This window comes from Thalassophryne amazonica, chromosome 10, assembly GCF_902500255.1.
Source record: "Thalassophryne amazonica chromosome 10, fThaAma1.1, whole genome shotgun sequence".
In the NCBI taxonomy this organism is placed as follows: Eukaryota; Metazoa; Chordata; class Actinopteri; order Batrachoidiformes; family Batrachoididae; genus Thalassophryne; species Thalassophryne amazonica.
In genome coordinates this window covers 49,088,774-49,109,134 of record NC_047112.1, presented here as the reverse complement: position 1 = coordinate 49,109,134, position 20,361 = coordinate 49,088,774, and the positions used below count along the sequence as shown (strand labels likewise).

General features: G+C 41.5%; 1 protein-coding gene across 1 annotated transcript in view; it reads left to right on the top strand.

Annotated features, from left to right (window-relative positions):
* Nucleotides 1–20,361, top strand: part of LOC117518103 (5-hydroxytryptamine receptor 3A-like) — a 132,971-nt gene that overhangs the window by 54,165 nt on the left and 58,445 nt on the right. Inside the window, exons 12-15 of the mRNA XM_034179165.1 lie at nucleotides 3,879–3,988; nucleotides 4,275–4,444; nucleotides 6,478–6,638; nucleotides 6,749–6,959. Coding sequence (XP_034035056.1) covers nucleotides 3,879–3,988; nucleotides 4,275–4,444; nucleotides 6,478–6,638; nucleotides 6,749–6,959 — 652 coding nt within the window. The remainder of the gene's footprint in view (nucleotides 1–3,878; nucleotides 3,989–4,274; nucleotides 4,445–6,477; nucleotides 6,639–6,748; nucleotides 6,960–20,361) is intronic.

Genomic DNA, 20,361 nt, shown 5'->3' with positions numbered 1-20,361 from the left:
CCAGCCTGTACGGGGGCTCGATTTCTTGAACGAAGATCCGAGATGTTTCATAAGATCTATGGCATGAGACCCCCTCATGACTTTCCCCTTGTAAATAAATTCCCCCGACAAACTCCAGCGCGTATCACCCATCGACAATTTTCTCATAATATATTCAGCATTTCTACAATCTCTGGAGGGAATGTTCTTCAGGACCTCTGTGACAGTCTCATCCCCCACCTCCCCCTCCTTCTCAGGTTGTTTAGCAACGCGTGTCTCTTGCGGGGCTGAAACATGCGACTCGTGTTCCCCATTTGATCAGCGCTGCAGCAAAGCCTCATACTTTTTAATTTTTTCATAAGGGGAGTGAGTGCGTTCCTCCAACACAGCCCGCATTTGTGAGTCTAGATCATTTTCAGCAGTCTGTCTGATGTTATTACTGCTCGGCAGGACGGAATGGCCGAGTTGATGCAGCTGTTGAGGAGTCAGTAAAAACATCTTTTGCTCTGCTTTGAACGCCTTTGTCCTCTGGGCAGTATTAGACTCATTATAGCGGGCAAGGCCGCGGCTAGCAGAGGCAGGAGAAAGCCGCTGTTTGAATCAGCGCTCCGCGCTTCCTTTTGTAACTGGCTTGTCTGTCTGTGAGAAGACGTAAAACACTCTTTCGTTTTTTTAAGGTACGGAATTGAGAGTTGCTCAATGCGATATTCCCCTTTAATATATTCAAAGCGATCTCGGATAAAGTTTTCAGAAGCTCCGACCTACACGTCTTCAGGATGTGCTGCCGCTGCGGGGGCGTTCCTTTTTCAAAGAGAGCTCATATCCATTTATCTTTCTGTAAATAAACTGCGGGCCAATCATGCGGGAGTAATCCCGATCTCAGTCTGAAGTGATCTGGACAGTCCTGCGTGCAATCCAGTAATAAATACCCGTAAGGTACGCTCGTAGCATCGTCAAGAGCCGCCAAAAAGAATTGTTTTCTGCCGGGGAACATTTGCTGAGCCAGAATGTTCATCTGTAACTTGTCTCTGGGGTTTTTAAACAGCACCATATAATTATAATTCAAGCTGATGGTTCGACTGTATTTTCCTTTATGAAATATGTTCTGTGTGATCATGATAACGCTCATATTCCGATGATGTCTGTACTGGGTAAAAATTCTTACAACTTCAGGATGATCCATTGCTTGAAAGATGAGATCGTCCAAAATAACCAGATGGCTCTGACCTTCAGGGAAAAGGCTTTCGTCCTCAAAGGAATCAGGGAAACCTTGTAAAAATGTTATATTTTTATTCTTCACTCTCAGTTCAGAATACAGAGGTTGTTCAGACGTATACAGCCATACAATGTTGTCAGGCACATATCTCATAGCGTGGCTACAATTTTCCAGCAATGTTTTCACAAACACAGTCTTCCCCGACCCACTCGGTCCAACGATGAGAGAAGAGAATGGAGGCTGAAGTCTGGGGTCAAAATCAACTGTAGTGCCAGAGTGAGACATGTTTCAAAATCCAAATGGCTCGGTTTCCCCGTCCTTTAAAAGACGTCACTTGTCATACACCACCCTGAAGGATTTTTGAAATGATATGTTTGTCAAACTGAAACTGGTTTTATGACATTTAATTCCCTGCTGCGGCGTTTTGATAGATACTGCGAGGGCGGAGTCTTTTATATAACCCTCAACCAGATCTTTGACACTGTCAAAGTTTGTTTTCTGACAGCTCTCATGTGTTAGAGTGAACCCCTTCACCCGCATGACTGTTTTACCTCCTGCGGTTTTATAAGCGTAACTTTTAGGCCCTGCTGCTGCGAACTCTGTGATGACGTCACTACTCAACTCATCGGTGAGCTGACCCAAATAATTACCGGTAGGCAGCGGGGTTTCATCCTGCCTACAAACGTAAATCAGGCTATCAGTATCATAATACAGGATCCTGTCAGGATTTGCCACAGCCTCCATAAAACCGTACAAGGTCAAATGAGCGTACGCTGTTGTAAACGCCGCAATAAAAATATTGACGGCTTTACCCGGTCGGGTGACATCCCGAGGACCGTACCTCCATTGAACCATAGCCACTCGACTGCTGAGGAATGTTAGATAAGTGACCTCGTACTCTGTAATACACATCACATCCAACCCAGTGATCATTTCACAGTGACACATATGAAGGGCTGACATCACAACTGTATTACCAAGCCATCACAGTATGAATACAATAAATAGTCACCTTTGGAATAGCTCCAGATGGACCCGTTCGGTGCATGCCAGCCAGCCTGCAGCCGGGCTGGAGTGAAAGGCACAAGGGGGGGTGCAAGTGGGCAAACATTTAATCATCTTTATACTTTTATTTATTCTCCCTTTTGACAGATGTGTCAGTAGTCATTACATATGGATCAGTAACATGATACGTAGTTGGCACCATGGCCGCATCCATGTGAAATTGGAGGTGTCCGGCACTTTGTACAGGCCTCCAGCGATCTTGTGGTGCCCCTCCTGCACCTTTCAGTCCAGCCAGGATAACAGTTGATCGAAGCGCTGCACATATGTGTGGGTGGTTCATCCACACACCACATTGTGTGTGTGTGTGTTTAGGACAGCTAACTGTACCGCCGTGCGTGTCTGAGGCTGGAACACGTGCACTCAGCTGCATGTGTGCATTCATGAACAGCTGATCACTTTCCCGCATGTATTTGCCGATCATGAGATGTTTCTTGTGTGACACCTTGGTGATGAGACAACTTTTTATAGTCCATCACTTTGGACTGAACCAGCTGATATTAATTTTTGGATTGCTTTCTAGTTACTGATAGATTTCAGATGGTGTCTTGCCTTTCAGTGTCTCATTGCACCTCTCTTTTTCAGGTGTTCAATACTTTTTTCCTGTGCCATTTCACATTATTATACATAACTTAATATACATATAGATATTTGTGGTTTGATTTCTTTGTATTACAGTGCATCCCAAAAGTATTCACAGTACTCCACTTTTTCCATACTTTTCCAAAATGGATGAAATTATTATTTTTTCCCTCAGACGTCTACACACAATAACCTATAATGAGAATATGACAAAAGTTGTTTTTTTTTTTACATTTTTGCAAATTTATTTAAAAAAAAAAAATCTAAGAAATCACAAGTATTCACAGCCTTTGCCATGAAGCTCAAAATTGAGCATAGGTGCATTCTGTTTCCACTGATCATCTTTGAGATGTTTCAACAGCTTAATTGGAGTCCATCTGGTGTAAATTCAGTTGATTGGACATGATTGGAAAGACACACATCTGTCTACTTATAACGTTCCGCAGTTGGCAGTGCATGTCAGAGCACAAACCAAGCATGAAGTCAAAGGAATAGTCTGTAGGCCTCAGAGACAGGGTTGTCTCGAGGCACAAATCTGGGGAAGGGTACAGAAACATTTGTGCTGCTTTGAAGGTCCCAATGAGCACAGTGGCAACCATCATCCATAAGTGGAGGAAGTTCGGTTCCACCAGAACTCTTCCTAGAGCTGGCCCCCTATCTAAACCGAGTGATTGTGGACAAAGGCTTTAGTCAGAGAGGTGACCAAGAACCCGATAGTCACTCTATCAGAGTTCCATGCATTCCTCTGTGGAGAGAGGAGAACTTTCCAGAAGGACAACCATCTCTGCAGCAATCCACCAATCAGGCCTGTATGGTAGAGTGGAAAAAGTGTAGCGCTGTGAACAATTTTTGGACGCACTGTATGGATTACTTGGGTTGTTACTCATATCTGATGGATAATTCATGTCAATAGCACCTTTTGAAATATTTTTAGTGAGAAAAATGGTGACGTGTTCATTACTTATTTTACCCAGTGTATAGAAAGTGTAACTGATCTAAAAAATAGTTCGTATTGCTCCTGATTTGTGTTGCTTTGCAGTACTGGCACCATGAGTTCCTGGTCTGGGATCCTGATGAGTGTGATGGTGTCACCAAGATTTCGCTCCCTGTGAATGACCTCTGGTCTCCAGATATCATTGTTTATGAGTTGTGAGTTTTCTGATTAAGTTCAATGTGTTTGTTTGTCTATTTGGTTTAGCATTAGAGAGTGAGATGTTGATGTGGTGCCCAAAATAACAGATTCAGACTGTTCTGTTTCTGGAGGTCCAGAATGGACTCCAAACCAAATAGAAATGTAGGAAATCATCCATCCTTTCTGAGATGTCTGAATCATCTTGTGTGAACTGTGAATGTAATGTATGATAGGTTCCCTCCTGTGTTTTTTAATCACTGCATTTTCTGTTAATTTCTTTTACTTCACCCTTCAAATATTCAGTGTGGACGATGACGTCTCCCAAGCGTGCCCTTACGTCTATGTGAACCATACAGGTCACATCCGCTGGGACAGGATGTTGCGCCTGGTCTCAGCATGCAACCTGAAGATCTTCTGTTTTCCCTTTGATGTGCAGAACTGCACATTTACATTTGGCTCCTACATGCACACAAGTAAGAGCAGCCCTGTAAATGTTAGGCTAATAATATGATTACAAAGCTGATCTTCCTCTGAAAGAAAATTCTGCTAAATGAAAATCTATATTTATATATTCATGTTTCCTCACATTATGCACAACAAAGAATCGATGCAGCAGAAGCCAAAATTGAATAATAATAACTCAGTTTTCATCGCACTTTTAGGTAAAAATCTAACATGTATATTATACATGGTTAGATTAGTGGTTTGCATTGTTGCCTCACAGATGTACGGTTGTGGGTTCGCTTCCCACGTGGTCCTTTCTGTGTGGAGTTAGCATGGGTTTTCTAAGAAAATGTATATTTTTTTATCATTATGGGGTTATGTGAAATGTCAGGAAAATGTGTGTGTCACTTATTTTTGTGTGATTATAAGTAATTCGAACATCCCTTGTTAATACTTGCATTTTAATGAGACTGCTCATTGTTGAAGCTTCATGTGAAAGTGCAAACTTATTGCAAAAGAGAGAAGACCTCAAGATCTGGCCTTGGGTAGATAACTGAGCAGCTGTGGGCTGAGGAAACATTCTTATGGGGGGGCTATCATATATGACTGGTTGAAAACTGTTGCTAAGGTAACCACCATCCATGTTATCTGTGAACTGTATATAAGCCTAAGAAAGTAATCTTCTTTAGTGAGAGGAAGTACAAGTTCATACTGCTCACTCCCCGGGCAATAAAGACTTCAATTGAAGCAAGCTGTCTGTCATCTCTTCCTACAGCCGTACTCACAAACTGCAATTTTTTCTGACAGGTTTCCTCCCACTTCCAAAGATATGCAGGTTTGGTGAACTACAAACTTTAAATTGTCCCTAGGTGTTTTTGTCTGTCTATATGTGGCCCTGCAATACATTGGTAGCCTGTCCATGGTGTACCCTGCCTCTCTCCCACTGACTGCTGGGATAGGCTCCAGCTCCCCCATGACCCTTAATTGGAATAAGCGGGTATAGTAAATGATTGAATATTATAAATAACAGAAAAAATTAGATTCAGCCCATCTACCGGCAGACTATTTAATAAGGGAAAAGTTTCCCAACCAGCTGATTTCTTCTTAGCCTGAAGAACAGAGTAAACCTGACTCCTGAGACCACGGGTTCACATAAGGTGGTGCAGGTCCATTCAGTGTTTTATAAGTCTAAAATAAGGCTAAAACCAGTCACTCAGTCAGGGCATGCTATAGTGTGTAATCTGTGGTAATAGTGGCTTTGCAGAATCTAGTGGCCAATTGGGAAAATTTTGAACATGTTCAAAAACATCATGACCTACAAGAGTGAAGTTCCTTCAGCTTCTCACTTGTGGTCACCACAGCATATATGAGGTGGAGCTAGGTGTTGATTCGGCACAAGATGTGGCCTTGAACAGGAATTGTCTGTCCTGGAAACAAGCGTCTTTAATCACTTGGCCAACACCCATCATCCAAACAATGTAAATAATCAGATGTAATCTTTGCAGACAGGGGTAATGTGCATGTTTTACTTTAATTTTACAGATGGCTTTGGTTTCTATTTCGTTCGTGCACACCAACAAAAATTGGGATGATCAGTGAGTTCACAGTTCTGATATTTGGAACCACTGGACCTTGTAAAAAGTTCCTTCAAATTAGGTGTAAACGTTCTGCTCTGTGTAAGCCTGATCCCGTCAGATCTCAGAAGCTAAGCAGTGCTGGACCTGGTTAGTACTTGGATGGGAGACCTCTTTGGAACACCAGTGGCTGTGTGTTTCTGCAGGTAACACTGGAGTTGCGTCAGGAAGGGCATCCGGCGTAAAACTTGTGACAAATATCAATGTGGATCTGGTTGTATCTGCTGTGGCAACCCCAAACACAAAAAAATTGGAGCAGCCAAATGGATAACCAACCATTTTGAAAAACTGCATGACAGAATTCTCTCACATTGTGATTCAGTGTGTAAAAGTGCACAGGTGATTTAAGTCATTATTACAAGTGGAAATGTTTTTACTGTTTTTATTTCCCTATTTGGTCCGACTGGCACAGTGTCTGTCTTTTGCAGTCAAGGACGTGAGGGTCAGTCCAGCTCTGTCCTTTAAAGAAATGTCTGTAAACTCCAAGCGTTACCTGGAAGCCAGTGGGGAATGGGAGCTGGTGGACATCCTGGGAGAAACGTCCATTCTCCAGTTTGGGATCGATGAATGGGATATCATCACTTTCTGGGTGAGAAATCAGCTGAACGCATGACAACGTGCTGCAGTCACACAAACACAAGTACATATTTCACATATGTTTTACATTAATGTTATTGTCATCCCCTGGATGATGGCTAGGTGGTGATAAAGCGGCGCCCGGTGCTGTATGTGGTCAACCTGCTCATCCCCAGCTCCTTCCTCATGCTCATTGACATCCTGTCCTTCTACCTCCCGCCGCACAGCGTGGACCGTGCCTCCTTCAAGATGACCCTCATTCTGGGATACACCGTCTTCCTGCTCATCATGAATGACCTCCTGCCCAGCACTGCCAATGGCACGCCCATCATAGGTCAGTTGTGGTGATATTGCCTACAACCTGACCCGGGTTAGAATCAAATGTTCCAAAAATATCAGAAACATAATCATACAGTAATACAATCAATATACAAATATAATGACTAAAAAAAGTATTATCAAAATATTTAAGTTTTCAAACAGAATTCCGATATGGTCCAAGTCCAAATCAAGAATTTCCAATTCACATACTGTACAGAAAATATACACTTCCAGTACAGGCTGAACAGCAGTTTAAATAAAAGTGTTCAAAGAGAAATCTGCTGTAGAAACCTAAGGTGTAACATGGTACACAAATTGCCATAAATGTTGCATAAACCCTATTGATATATTTTGTGAATGTATTCAGCTGAAATGTTATGGAATTATCACCTATATGGTTATTTTTAAGTTCAGTAATTTTGATCCAGTTTGATTAAATACTTTTGGCTCCATAATATGTTTTTCTCATGAGGTCCACATGGACCCCAGTTTGATATACGGTAACTGTATTTTGAGCTTATTGTCATTTTTTTTGTGACTACTGAACTGTCAAAGCAGTTTTTTTTTATTCAGGTTAGTCACCTCAGGGCAATTACAGGGAATATAGAGGTAAAATTTCAAAATGAAACATGGTTTGTCAGCCAGATACTCAAAACTCTTTTTCAAAGAGACCCTATCTAGTTATATTATAGATACCTGAAAGAATGGCTAGTATTTGGAGCTAGGAACTAATCAAAGGTAGAACCCCAATATGCAGAACAACGACGACAAAGATGAGTTAAAAAAAAAGAAGCCAAAGTTTAATATACAGTCAGTGAGTCAAAAGCACAAAAACAGGTGTGAGAAATGTGTCTACAAAAATACAGTCTTTATCCAATTCGGGGGTGGTATCCAAAACACAACAGGAGTGGGGAAGGTTTCAACCGAAATCCAACCTAACTCTGACCGCAGAAGAAGAAACGGAGAAGAAACCAGCAAAACTGGGAGTGCAAACAAAAAGACTAAAATACTTCAAGCCTTCAGTTAATTCAAAATGCTGCAGCTAGAGTACTGACGGGGACTAGAAGGAGAGAGCATATCTCACCCATATTGGCCTCTCTTCATTGGCTTCCTGTTAATTCTAGAATAGAATTTAAAATTCTTCTTCTTACTTATAAGGTTTTGAATAATCAGGTCCCATCTTATCTTAGGGACCTCGTAGTACCATATTACCCCAATAGAGCGCTTCGCTCTCAGACTGCAGGCTTACTTGTAGTTCCTAGGGTTTGTAAGAGTAGAATGGGAGGCAGAGCCTTCAGCTTTCAGGCTCCTCTCCTGTGGAACCAGCTCCCAATTCAGATCAGGGAGACAGACACCCTCTCTACTTTTAAGATTAGGCTTAAAACTTTCCTTTTTGCTAAAGCTTATAGTTAGGGCTGGATCAGGTGACCCTGAACCATCCCTTAGTTATGCTGCTATAGACGTAGACTGCTGGGGGGTTCCCATGATGCACTGTTTCTTTTTCTTTTTGCTCTGTATGCACCACTCTGCATTTAATCATTAGTGATCGATCTCTGCTCCCCTCCACAGCATGTCTTTTTCCTGGTTCTCTCCCTCAGCCCCAACCAGTCCCAGCAGAAGACTGCCCCTCCCTGAGCCTGGTTCTGCTGGAGGTTTCTTCCTGTTAAAAGGGAGTTTTTCCTTCCCACTGTAGCCAAGTGCTTGCTCACAGGGGGTCGTTTTGACCGTTGGGGTTTTACATAATTATTGTATGGCCTTGCCTTACAATATAAAGCGCCTTGGGGCAACTGTTTGTTGTGATTTGGCGCTATATAAAAAAAATTGATTGATTGATTGATTGACCTGGGAATTAACTGAACACACAAACTAACAATTGAACATAAAGAATTCCAATGATCTGTAATATTGGATATACATACCACCAACACATGAGAAGTACGAACAACAATGGACCCGTGAAGGCTAACACAAAATGTGACCTTAAATAACCAGCTGAACTAATTCGACACAGGTGTACTGATTAGGCAGACAAATACGAGGTCTGTTAGAAAAGTATCAGATCTTTTTTTTTCAAAAACCTGATGGATTTGAATCACGTGTGCTTGCATGAGCAAACCTTGAACCTTTGTGCGCATGCGTAAATTTTTTCACGCCTGTCGATTGCGTCATTTGCTGGCAAGAAGCCTTTGTGTGAGGTCGTGTGTAGTGCTCTCGGCGGATTTTCTTTGCAAGGAAAATGGCGGAACGACTGGAGCAGCGCTACTGCATCAAATTTTACAAGAAACTGGGTGACAGCCAGGTGGAAACCATTCAGAAGATTCAGACGGCTTTCGGTGACGATGCTATGGGCGTCACACAGATTAAGGAGTGGTACAACCGGTTTAAAGATGGCCGAACAACGGTGGAGAGCGAGCCACACTCTGGTCGGCCATCAACATGCTGAAATGACCGGATCATTCCAAAGTGAACGCTGTGGTGATGCGGGACCGTCATGTGACTATCCGAGAAATTGCACAAGAGGTGGACATCAGCACTTTTTCGGCACATTCCACTGTGACAGAAGATTTGGCCATGAAAAGAGTGGCGGTGAAATTCCTGCCGACGCTGCTGACAGCGGAGCAAAAGCACCTTTGTGTTGAAGTCTCACAGGACATGCTGTAACATGCCCACCTCTTCCACAATTTCTCAGATAGTCACACGACTGAAAAGTCACCAAAAGCCGTCTGAATGTTCCGAATGGTTTCCACCTGGCTGTCGCCCAGTTTCTGGCAAAATTTGATGCAGTAGTGCTGCTCCAGTCGTTCCGTCATTTTCCTTGAAATGAAAATCTGCCAAGAGCACTACACATGTCCTCACACAAAAGCTGCTTGCCAGCAAATGACGCAATCGACAGGCGTGAAAAAATTCATGCATGCGCACGAAGGTTCAAGGTTGGCTCATGCAAGCACACGTGATTCAAATCCATTAGGGTTTTGAAAAAAAAAAAAAAGGTCCGATACTTTGCTAACAGACCTTGTACATGTGCTAACAAAAAGGGAACACCAGCAGTGGTGGGCACAGATAACCAGAAAATTAACTTTGATAACAGATAATCAGATAACTGAAAAGTTATCTTTGATAAAGAGAAAATGATAAACCACCCAAAAATGTATCGGAAGTTACAGATAACCGATAACCAATAAATTCCAGTATTGTCTCCGGTATACTTGGAACTACTAACAAGCTGATTTTGAGTTTTAACACGCAATCGCTTTTGGAAGCATCAAAAGCGACAGACTCAAACAATGAACCAGCACTTTTGTTTTTCAGCATCCTGCCCACTGCTAGAAGCGCCAGTTTACTACATGGCTTCCAGCACAGACACAACTGAGAGGAGCCATAAAGCTCAACTCTCTACTCAATCACAGTGCTGCCGTCGGGCCGAGGTCTTGGAAAATAAAGCAGTGCTGAGTTATGGTTTGGTGTATAAATAAAATGAATACTGATAGAATAACTCCATTAATGTCAATTCTGTCATTTGTGCAAAGTTAAGATAAAACATATATCTTTTAATGTTGAATAATGCACTAATTCTGAAGTTTTGTAACAAACACAGACAGATAGCATTCTGGGTAAAATGTGCCTCCACTACACTGATTGGTTGATTCATTCTATGTAAACCAAGACGTTAATGTGAGGTGTGTCGTGTGTTGGTGTTTACAGATAAATGTACTCTTGTAAACTATGCCATTTTTTATTTAAAAAAAAAAAAGCCATTTTCAAAACAAAAAAAAAAAGCCAAGTTGTAATTAGATAATCATCTGATATAACCGGTGTCAAAATAAATAGAACACTGCCATGAGCTACTGGTGCCAGTGCGAATTTTGGCCCTTTTTTGGCTGATTTTTCATTCATGCGAGAATTTTTTGGATCGCACTAAGTTTCAGGTTAATCATGCGTCCTGCATCGTTTAGTATACATGGAGTAACGAGCTGCATTTAACATCTCACGACCACCTCCTGATCACCAATTGTATAGTCAGATGAAAATCAAACCCGTTTGATATTCTGGTCAGTCGTTGTGAGGGTATCCCGCTGCTGAAGCACTACAAGCGTCCAAACTCTCACACTGTGCCTGTGCAAACATCACAGACCTTTCTTGTAATGTTTTTTTTGTTGTTGTTGTGGTTGTTTTGTTTTGTTTTTTGTTGTTTTTTTTAACTTTGATGTCTCCCATCGAGAGTTTTTGTAAATTAAGTTTGGAAAAAAAAAGCTTCTGTTTACATTTTGCTTCTGGAAACATGAGTCCGACGTGTGGTTTTTGAACGTACGTGTGTGAGAACATAAATCAGGCGCTCTGAACTTTTACACCCTGCGGTTCTGTGGTACAGCTGAGCTGGAACCGAGTACAGTGATTGAAAATAAATGTCTGCCCAGCTTCAGTCTGAATACTGCCATGAACACTACTGTCCAGTAGATGGCAGTATAGTCCTTGAAAACAAAATTCCAGATAATCTGTGTTGCTACTTGCTACGTTTATGCTACGATGCATGGAATTTAATAAAAGCAAACACAATAACAACATCTATAAATCCAGAGAATATATTCACAAGAGTTTTAGGCACTAGAGTTTAATGCTGTTGTCCTGATCAGAGTGTCTCAAATGCATTCTCCTGTTGTGAACGTACTGAGATTACCCTATCACCCATAATGCACCTGGACACAGCATGCCCACACTAAAACCTTAAAAATTAGCACATTACTTTAAAACTAAAACATATATCTGATATTTTCACTTTATAAAACTTCAGAAGTAACGTTAATTTAAATAACTTGTACGAAATAAGTTTGGTTAAAATTTGAACCATAAGTTGTAGTGGCTGCTACAAATTTAAAGCAAAAGCATATTTCTCAGCCTGGCTCTTACATAAGTTAAAAATCTATGCCCCTGGATGACTTGGGTGATATTGGCCGCATATCAGTATGGGGTTAAAAGAAATGAGTCTTTTTTTTGACCAGTTCTCCTTTGCCTGCAGAGGATAGAGCAGTTTCTTCTAGAAGCAGCTCTACTCTGTTTGCAGAGGATAGAACTACACATCTGTTCACCTTTGTTTAGCACGTTAATGGTCTAAAAGTTATCGGACAAAAATTTATCAGAAGATAATTAATCCGATAATGGTTTTCAAAGTTATCTGAAAAGATAATCCAATAATGAAAACTTTATCTTTGATAATTATCAGAAGTGTGCCCACCACTGAACACCAGGGGGCAGAAAACAGTTACATCTAAACAAGGGCGCAATTTAGAACTAGAAATTGGGGGGATAAAGTGCGAGGCCCGCAGGGCCAAAGCCCATAGGCTGGGGGTCTGGGGGCAGCTTTAGACCCCCATAAGCCAATGGTTTCTAGATAAGCTCAGATGCATTCTGAGCATCCAGAACAGTAATTTAAATGTTTTGAGAAGACCAGAGATGGTGTTGGCATCAGAATTTTGGCTCTCTTTTGGGACTGTTTACACAGAGACTGCTACCTGCTGCTTTGGACTTGAATTAACAGTCTTTTTCAAGACTTTTTTACTTTTTTACCTTTTTACTTTTTTTTTTCTTTTTTTTTTTTACTGTGCTCCAACGCCTAAGGAAGACCTCTAACGGCGTTGGCAAGCTAGTTAGCTTGCCAACGCTTTCGTTTTTATTTTATTTTTTTTTATTTATTTTTTTATTTTATTTTTTTTTTCTCTTTTAGCACTGTTGTCGTGCGTTATCTGTGCTGCTCCACAGCGTGTTTAGTTGATTTTTATTTTATTTTAGCACCGTTGTCGTGCGTTGCCTGGCCTGCTTCATGGCCTGTTTGGTGCCTTGATTGGGGCACTCCTTCTGCTGAATCACCTTTAAATTATTTACACATTATTCACTTTGTGTGTTTTTAGGAATCCGCTAGGTTGCGTAGCTACTAGCTCTTAGCCGATTTAGCATGGCGGCTTCTCCTGTCTCTCCCGTACTTTTCTGCTCTGGTTGTGAAATGTTTAGTTGTTCTTCGGCCTCCTTTAGCAGTAACGGTACTTGTAATAAGTGCAGCTTATTCGTAGCTTTGGAGGCCAGGCTGGGCGAATTGGAGACTCGGCTCCGCACCGTGGAAAATTCTACAGCTAGCCAGGCCCCTGTAGTCGGTGCGGACCAAGGTAGCTTAGCCGCCGCTAGTTCCCCCCTGGCAGATCCCGGGCAGTCGGGAAAGCAGGCTGACTGGGTGACTGTGAGGAGGAAGCGTAGCCCTAAACAGAAGCCCCGTGTACACCGTCAACCCGTTCACATCTCTAACCGTTTTTCCCCACTCGACGATACACTCGCCGAGGATCAAACTCTGGTTATTGGCGACTCTGTTTTGAGAAATGTGAAGTTAGCGACACCAGCAACCATTGTCAATTGTCTTCCGGGGGCCAGAGCAGGCGACATCGAAGGACATTTGAAATTGCTGGCTAAGGCTAAGCGTAAATTTGGTAAGATTGTAATTCACGTCGGCAGTAATGACACTCGGTTACGCCAATCGGAGGTCACTAAAATTAACATTAAATCAGTGTGTAACTTTGCAAAAACAATGTCGGACTCTGTTGTTTTCTCTGGGCCCCTCCCCAATCAGACCAGGAGTGACATGTTTAGCCGCATGTTCTCCTTGAATTGCTGGCTGTCTGAGTGGTGTCCAAAAAATGAGGTGGGCTTCATTGATAATTGGCAAAGCTTCTGGGGAAAACCTGGTCTTGTTAGGAGAGACGGCATCCATCCCACTTTAGATGGAGCAGCTCTCATTTCTAGAAATCTGGCCAATTTTCTTGGATCCTCCAAACTGTGACTGTCCAGCCTTGGGACCAGGAGGCAGAGCTGTGGTCTTATACACCTCTCTGCAGCTTCTCTCCCCCTGCCAACCCCTCGTTGCCCCATCCCCGTAGAGACGGTGCCTGCTCCCAGACCACCAATAACCAGCAAAAATCTATTTAAGCATAAAAATTCAAAAAGAAAAAATAATATAGCACCTTCAATTGCACCACAGACTAAAACAGTTAAATGTGGTCTATTAAACATTAGGTCTCTCTCTTCTAAGTCCCTGTTGGTAAATGATATAATAATTGATCAACGTATTGATTTATTCTGCCTAACAGAAACCTGGTTACAGCAGGATGAATATGTTAGTTTAAATGAGTCAACACCCCGAGTCACACTAACTGTCAGAATGCTCGTAGCACGGGCCGTGGCGGAGGATTAGCAGCAATCTTCCATTCCAGCTTATTAATTAATCAAAAACCTAGACAGAGCTTTAATTCATTTGAAAGCTTGTCTCTTAGTCTTGTCCATCCAAATTGGAAGTCCCAAAAAACAGTTTTATTTGTTATTATCTATCGTCCACCTGGTTGTTACTGTGAGTTTCTCTGTGAATTTTCTGACCTTTTGTCTGACTTAGTGCTTAGCTCAGATAAGATAATTATAGTGGGCGATTTTAATATCCACACAGATGCTGAGAATCAATCAATCAATCAATTTTTTTTTTATATAGCGCCAAATCACAACAAACAGTTGCCCCAAGGCGCTTTATATTGTAAGGCAAGGCCATACAATAATGATGTAAAACCCCAACGGTCAAAACGACCCCCTGTGAGCAAGCACTTGGCTACAGTGGGAAGGAAAAACTCCCTTTTAACAGGAAGAAACCTCCAGCAGAACCAGGCTCAGGGAGGGGCAGTCTTCTGCTGGGACTGGTTGGGGCTGAGGGAGAGAACCAGGAAAAAGACATGCTGTGGAGGGGAGCAGAGATCGATCACTAATGATTAAATGCAGAGTGGTGCATACAGAGCAAAAAGAGAAAGAAACAGTGCATCATGGGAACCCCCCAGCAGTCTACGTCTATAGCAGCATAACTAAGGGATGGTTCAGGGTCACCTGATCCAGCCCTAACTATAAGCTTTAGCAAAAAGGAAAGTTTTAAGCCTAATCTTAAAAGTAGAGAGGGTGTCTGTCTCCCTGATCTGAATTGGGAGCTGGTTCCACAGGAGAGGAGCCTGAAAGCTGAAGGCTCTGCCTCCCATTCTACTCTTACAAACCCTAGGAACTACAAGTAAGCCTGCAGTCTGAGAGCGAAGCGCTCTATTGGGGTGATATGGTACTACGAGGTCCCTAAGATAAGATGGGACCTGATTATTCAAAACCTTATAAGTAAGAAGAAGAATTTTAAATTCTATTCTAGAATTAACAGGAAGCCAATGAAGAGAGGCCAATATGGGTGAGATATGCTCTCTCCTTCTAGTCCCCGTCAGCACTCTAGCTGCAGCATTTTGAATTAACTGAAGGCTTTTTAGGGAACTTTTAGGACAACCTGATAATAATGAATTACAATAGTCCAGCCTAGAGGAAATAAATGCATGAATTAGTTTTTCAGCATCACTCTGAGACAAGACCTTTCTGATTTTAGAGATATTGCGTAAATGCAAAAAAGCAGTCCTACATATTTGTTTAATATGCGCTTTGAATGACATATCCTGATCAAAAATGACTCCAAGATTTCTCACAGTATTACTAGAGGTCAGGGTAATGCCATCCAGAGTAAGGATCTGGTTAGACACCATGTTTCTAAGATTTGTGGGGCCAAGAACAATAACTTCAGTTTTATCTGAGTTTAAAAGCAGGAAATTAGAGGTCATCCATGTCTTTATGTCTGTAAGACAATCCTGCAGTTTAGCTAATTGGTGTGTGTCCTCTGGCTTCATGGATAGATAAAGCTGGGTATCATCTGCGTAACAATGAAAATTTAAGCAATACCGTCTAATAATACTGCCTAAGGGAAGCATATATAAAGTGAATAAAATTGGTCCTAGCACAGAACCTTGTGGAACTCCATAATTAACTTTAGTCTGTGAAGAAGATTCCCCATTTACATGAACAAATTGTAATCTATTAGACAAATATGATTCAAACCACCGCAGCGCAGTGCCTTTAATACCTATGGCATGCTCTAATCTCTGTAATAAAATTTTATGGTCAACAGTATCAAAAGCAGCACTGAGGTCTAACAGAACAAGCACAGAGATGAGTCCACTGTCTGAGGCCATAAGAAGATCATTTGTAACCTTCACTAATGCTGTTTCTGTACTATGATGAATTCTAAAACCTGACTGAAACTCTTCAAATAGACCATTCCTCTGCAGATGATCAGTTAGCTGTTTTACAACTACCCTTTCAAGAATTTTTGAGAGAAAAGGAAGGTTGGAGATTGGCCTAAATTAGCTAAGATAGCTGGGTCAAGTGATGGCTTTTTAAGTAATGGTTTAATTACTGCCACCTTAAAAGCCTGTGGTACATAGCCAACTAACAAAGATAGATTGATCATATTTAAGATCGAAGCATTAAATAATGGTAGGGCTTCCTTGAGCAGCCTGGTAGGAATGGGGTCTAATAAACATGTTGATGGTTTGGATGAAGTAACTAATGAAAATAACTCAGACAGAACAATCGGAGAGAAAGAGTCTAACCAAATACCGGCATCACTGAAAGCAGCCAAAGATAACGATACGTCTTTGGGATGGTTATGAGTAATTTTTTCTCTAATAGTTAAAATTTTGTTAGCAAAGAAAGTCATGAACTCATTACTAGTTAAAGATAATGGAATACTCAGCTCAATAGAGCTCTGACTCTTTGTCAGCCTGGCTACAGTGCTGAAAAGAAACCTGGGGTTGTTCTTATTTTCTTCAATTAGTGATGAGTAGAAAGATGTCCTAGCTTTACGGAGGGCTTTTTTATAGAGCAACAGACTCTTTTTCCAGGCTAAGTGAAGATCTTCTAAATTAGTGAGACGCCATTTCCTCTCCAACTTACGGGTTATCTGCTTTAAGCTACAAGTTTGAGAGTTATACCATGGAGTCAGACACTTCTGATTTAAAGCTCTCTTTTTCAGAGGAGCTACAGCATCCAAAGTTGTCTTCAATGAGGATGTAAAACTATTGACGAGATACTCTCTCTCACTTACAGAGTTTAGGTAGCTACTCTGCACTGTGTTGTTATATGGCATTAGAGAACATAAAGAAGGAATCATATCCTTAAACCTAGTTACAGCGCTTTCTGAAAGACTTCTAGTGTAATGAAACTTATTCCCTACTGCTGGGTAGTCCATCAGAGTAAATGTAAATGTTATTAAAAAATGATCAGACAGAAGGGAGTTTTCAGGGAATACTGTTAAGTCTTCTATTTCCATACCATAAGTCAGAACAAGATCTAAGATATGATTAAAGTGGTGGGTGGACTCATTTACTTTTTGAGCAAAGCCAATAGAGTCTAATAATAGATTAAATGCAGTGTTGAGGCTGTCATTCTCAGCATCTGTGTGGATGTTAAAATCGCCCACTATAATTATCTTATCTGAGCTAAGCACTAAGTCAGACAAAAGGTCTGAAAATTCACAGAGAAACTCACAGTAACGACCAGGTGGACGATAGATAATAACAAATAAAACTGGTTTTTGGGACTTCCAATTTGGATGGACAAGACTAAGAGACAAGCTTTCAAATGAATTAAAGCTCTGTCTGGGTTTTTGATTAATTAATAAGCTGGAATGGAAGATTGCTGCTAATCCTCCGCCCCGGCCCGTGCTACGAGCATTCTGACAGTTAGTGTGACTCGGGGGTGTTGACTCATTTAAACTAACATATTCATCCTGCTGTAACCAGGTTTCTGTTAGGCAGAATAAATCAATATGTTGATCAATTATTATATCATTTACCAACAGGGACTTAGAAGAGAGAGACCTAATGTTTAATAGACCACATTTAACTGTTTTAGTCTGTGGTGCAGTAGAAGGTGCTATATTATTTTTTCTTTTTTAATTTTTATGCTTAAATAGATTTTTGCTGGTTATTGGTAGTCTGGGAGCAGGCACCGTCTCTACGGGGATGGGGTAATGAGGGGATGGCAGGGGGAGAGAAGCTGCAGAGAGGTGTGTAAGACTACAACTCTGCTTCCTGGTCCCAACCCTGGATAGTCACGGTTTGGAGGATTTAAGAAAATTAGCCAGCTTTCTAGAAATGAGAGCTGCTCCATCCAAAGTGGGATGGATGCCGTCTCTCCTAACAAGACCAGGTTTTCCCCAGAAGCTTTGCCAATTATCTATGAAGCCCACCTCATTTTTTGGACACCACTCAGACAGCCAGCAATTCAAGGAGAACATGCGGCTAAACATGTCACTCCCGGACTGATTGGGGAGGGGCCCAGAGAAAACTACAGAGTCCGACATTGTTTTTGCAAAGTTACACACCGATTTAATGTTAATTTTAGTGACCTCCGATTGGCGTAACCGGGTGTCATTACTGCCGACGTGAATTACAATCTTACCAAATTTACGCTTAGCCTTAACCAGCAGTTTCAAATTTCCTTCAATGTCGCCTGCTCTGGCCCCCGGAAGACAATTGACTATGGTTGCTGGTGTCGCTAACTTCACATTTCTCAAAACAGAGTCACCAATAACCAGAGTTTGATCCTCGGCGGGTGTGTCGTCGAGTGGGGAAAAACGGTTAGAAATGTGAACGGGTTGGCGGTGTACACGGGGCTTCTGTTTAGGGCTACGCTTCCTCCTCACAGTCACCCAGTCAGCCTGCTTTCCCGGCTGCTCGGGATCTGCCAGGGGGGAACTAACGGCGGCTAAGCTACCTTGGTCCGCACCGACTACAGGGGCCTGGCTAGCTGTAGAATTTTCCACGGTGCGGAGCCGAGTCTCCAATTCACCCAGCCTGGCCTCCAAAGCTACGAATAAGCTACACTTATTACAAGTACCATTACTGCTAAAGGAGGCCGAGGAATAACTAAACATTTCACACCCAGAGCAGAAAAGTGCGGGAGAGACAGGAGAAGCCGCCATGCTAAATCGGCTAAGAGCTAGTAGCTACGCTAAGCTAGCGGATTCCTAAAAACACGCAAAGTGAATAATGTGTAAATAATTTAGAGGTGATTCAGCAGAATGAGTGCTTTAGTTAAGGCACGTAAAGATTACACTGGGAAACAAATCGTAATCTAGATAACTAGATCAATCTAACTGCGCAGATTAAACAGCCTCAACACTGCATTTAATCTATTATTAGACTCTATCGGCTTTGCTCAAAAAGTAAATGAGTCCACCCACCACTTTAATCATATCTTAGATCTTGTTCTGACTTATGGTATGGAAATAGAAGACTTAACAGTATTCCCTGAAAACTCCCTTCTGTCTGATCATTTTTTAATAACATTTACATTTACCCTGATGGACTACCCTGCAGTGGGGAATAAGTTTCATTACACTAGAAGTCTTTCAGAAAGCGCTGTAACTAGGTTTAAGGATATGATTCCTTCGTTATGTTCTCTAATGTCATATACCAACACAGAGCAGAGTAGCTACCTAAACTCTGTAAGGGAGTTAGAGTATCTCGTCAATAGTTTTACATCCTCTTTGAAGACAACTTTGGATGCTGTAGCTCCTCTGAAAAAGAGAGCTTTAAATCAGAAGTGTCTGACTCCGTGGTATAACTCACAAACTCGTAGCTTAAAGCAGATAACCCGTAAGTTGGAGAGGAAATGGCGTCTCACTAATTTAGAAGATCTTCACTTAGCCTGGAAAAAGAGTTTGTTGCTCTATAAAAAAGCCCTCCGTAAAGCTAGGACATCTTTCTACTCATCACTAATTGAAGAAAATAAGAATAACCTCAGGTTTCTTTTCAGCACTGTAGCTAGGCTGACAAAGAGTCAGAGCTCTATTGAGCTGAGTATTCCATTAACTTTAACTAGTAATGACTTCATGACTTTCTTTGCTAACAAAATTTTGACTATTAGAGAAAAAATTACTCATAACCATTCCAAAGATGTATCGTTATCTTTGGCTGCTTTCAGTGATGCCGGTATTTGGTTAGAATCTTTCTCTCCGGTTGTTCTGTCTGAGTTATTTTCATTGGTTGCTTCATCCAAACCATCGGCATGTTTATTGGACCCCATTCCTGCCAGGCTGCTCAAGGAAGTCCTACCATTATTTAATGCTTCAATCTTAAATATGATCAATCTATCTTTGTTAGTTGGTTATGTACCACAGGCCTTTAAGGTGGCAGTAATTAAACCATTACTTAAAAAGCCATCACTTGACCCAGCTATCTTAGCTAATTATAGGCCAATTTCCAACCTTCCTTTTCTCTCAAAGATTCTTGAGAGGGTAGTTGTAAAACAGCTAACTGATCACCTGCAGAGGAATGGTCTATTTGAAGAGTTTCAGTCAGGTTTTAGAATTCATCATAGTACAGAAACAGCATTAGTGAAGGTTACAAATGATCTTCTTATGGCTTCGGACAGTGGACTTATCTCTGTGCTTGTTCTGTTGGACCTCAGTGCTGCTTTTGATACTGTTGACCATAAAATTTTATTACAGAGATTAGAGCATGTCATAGGTA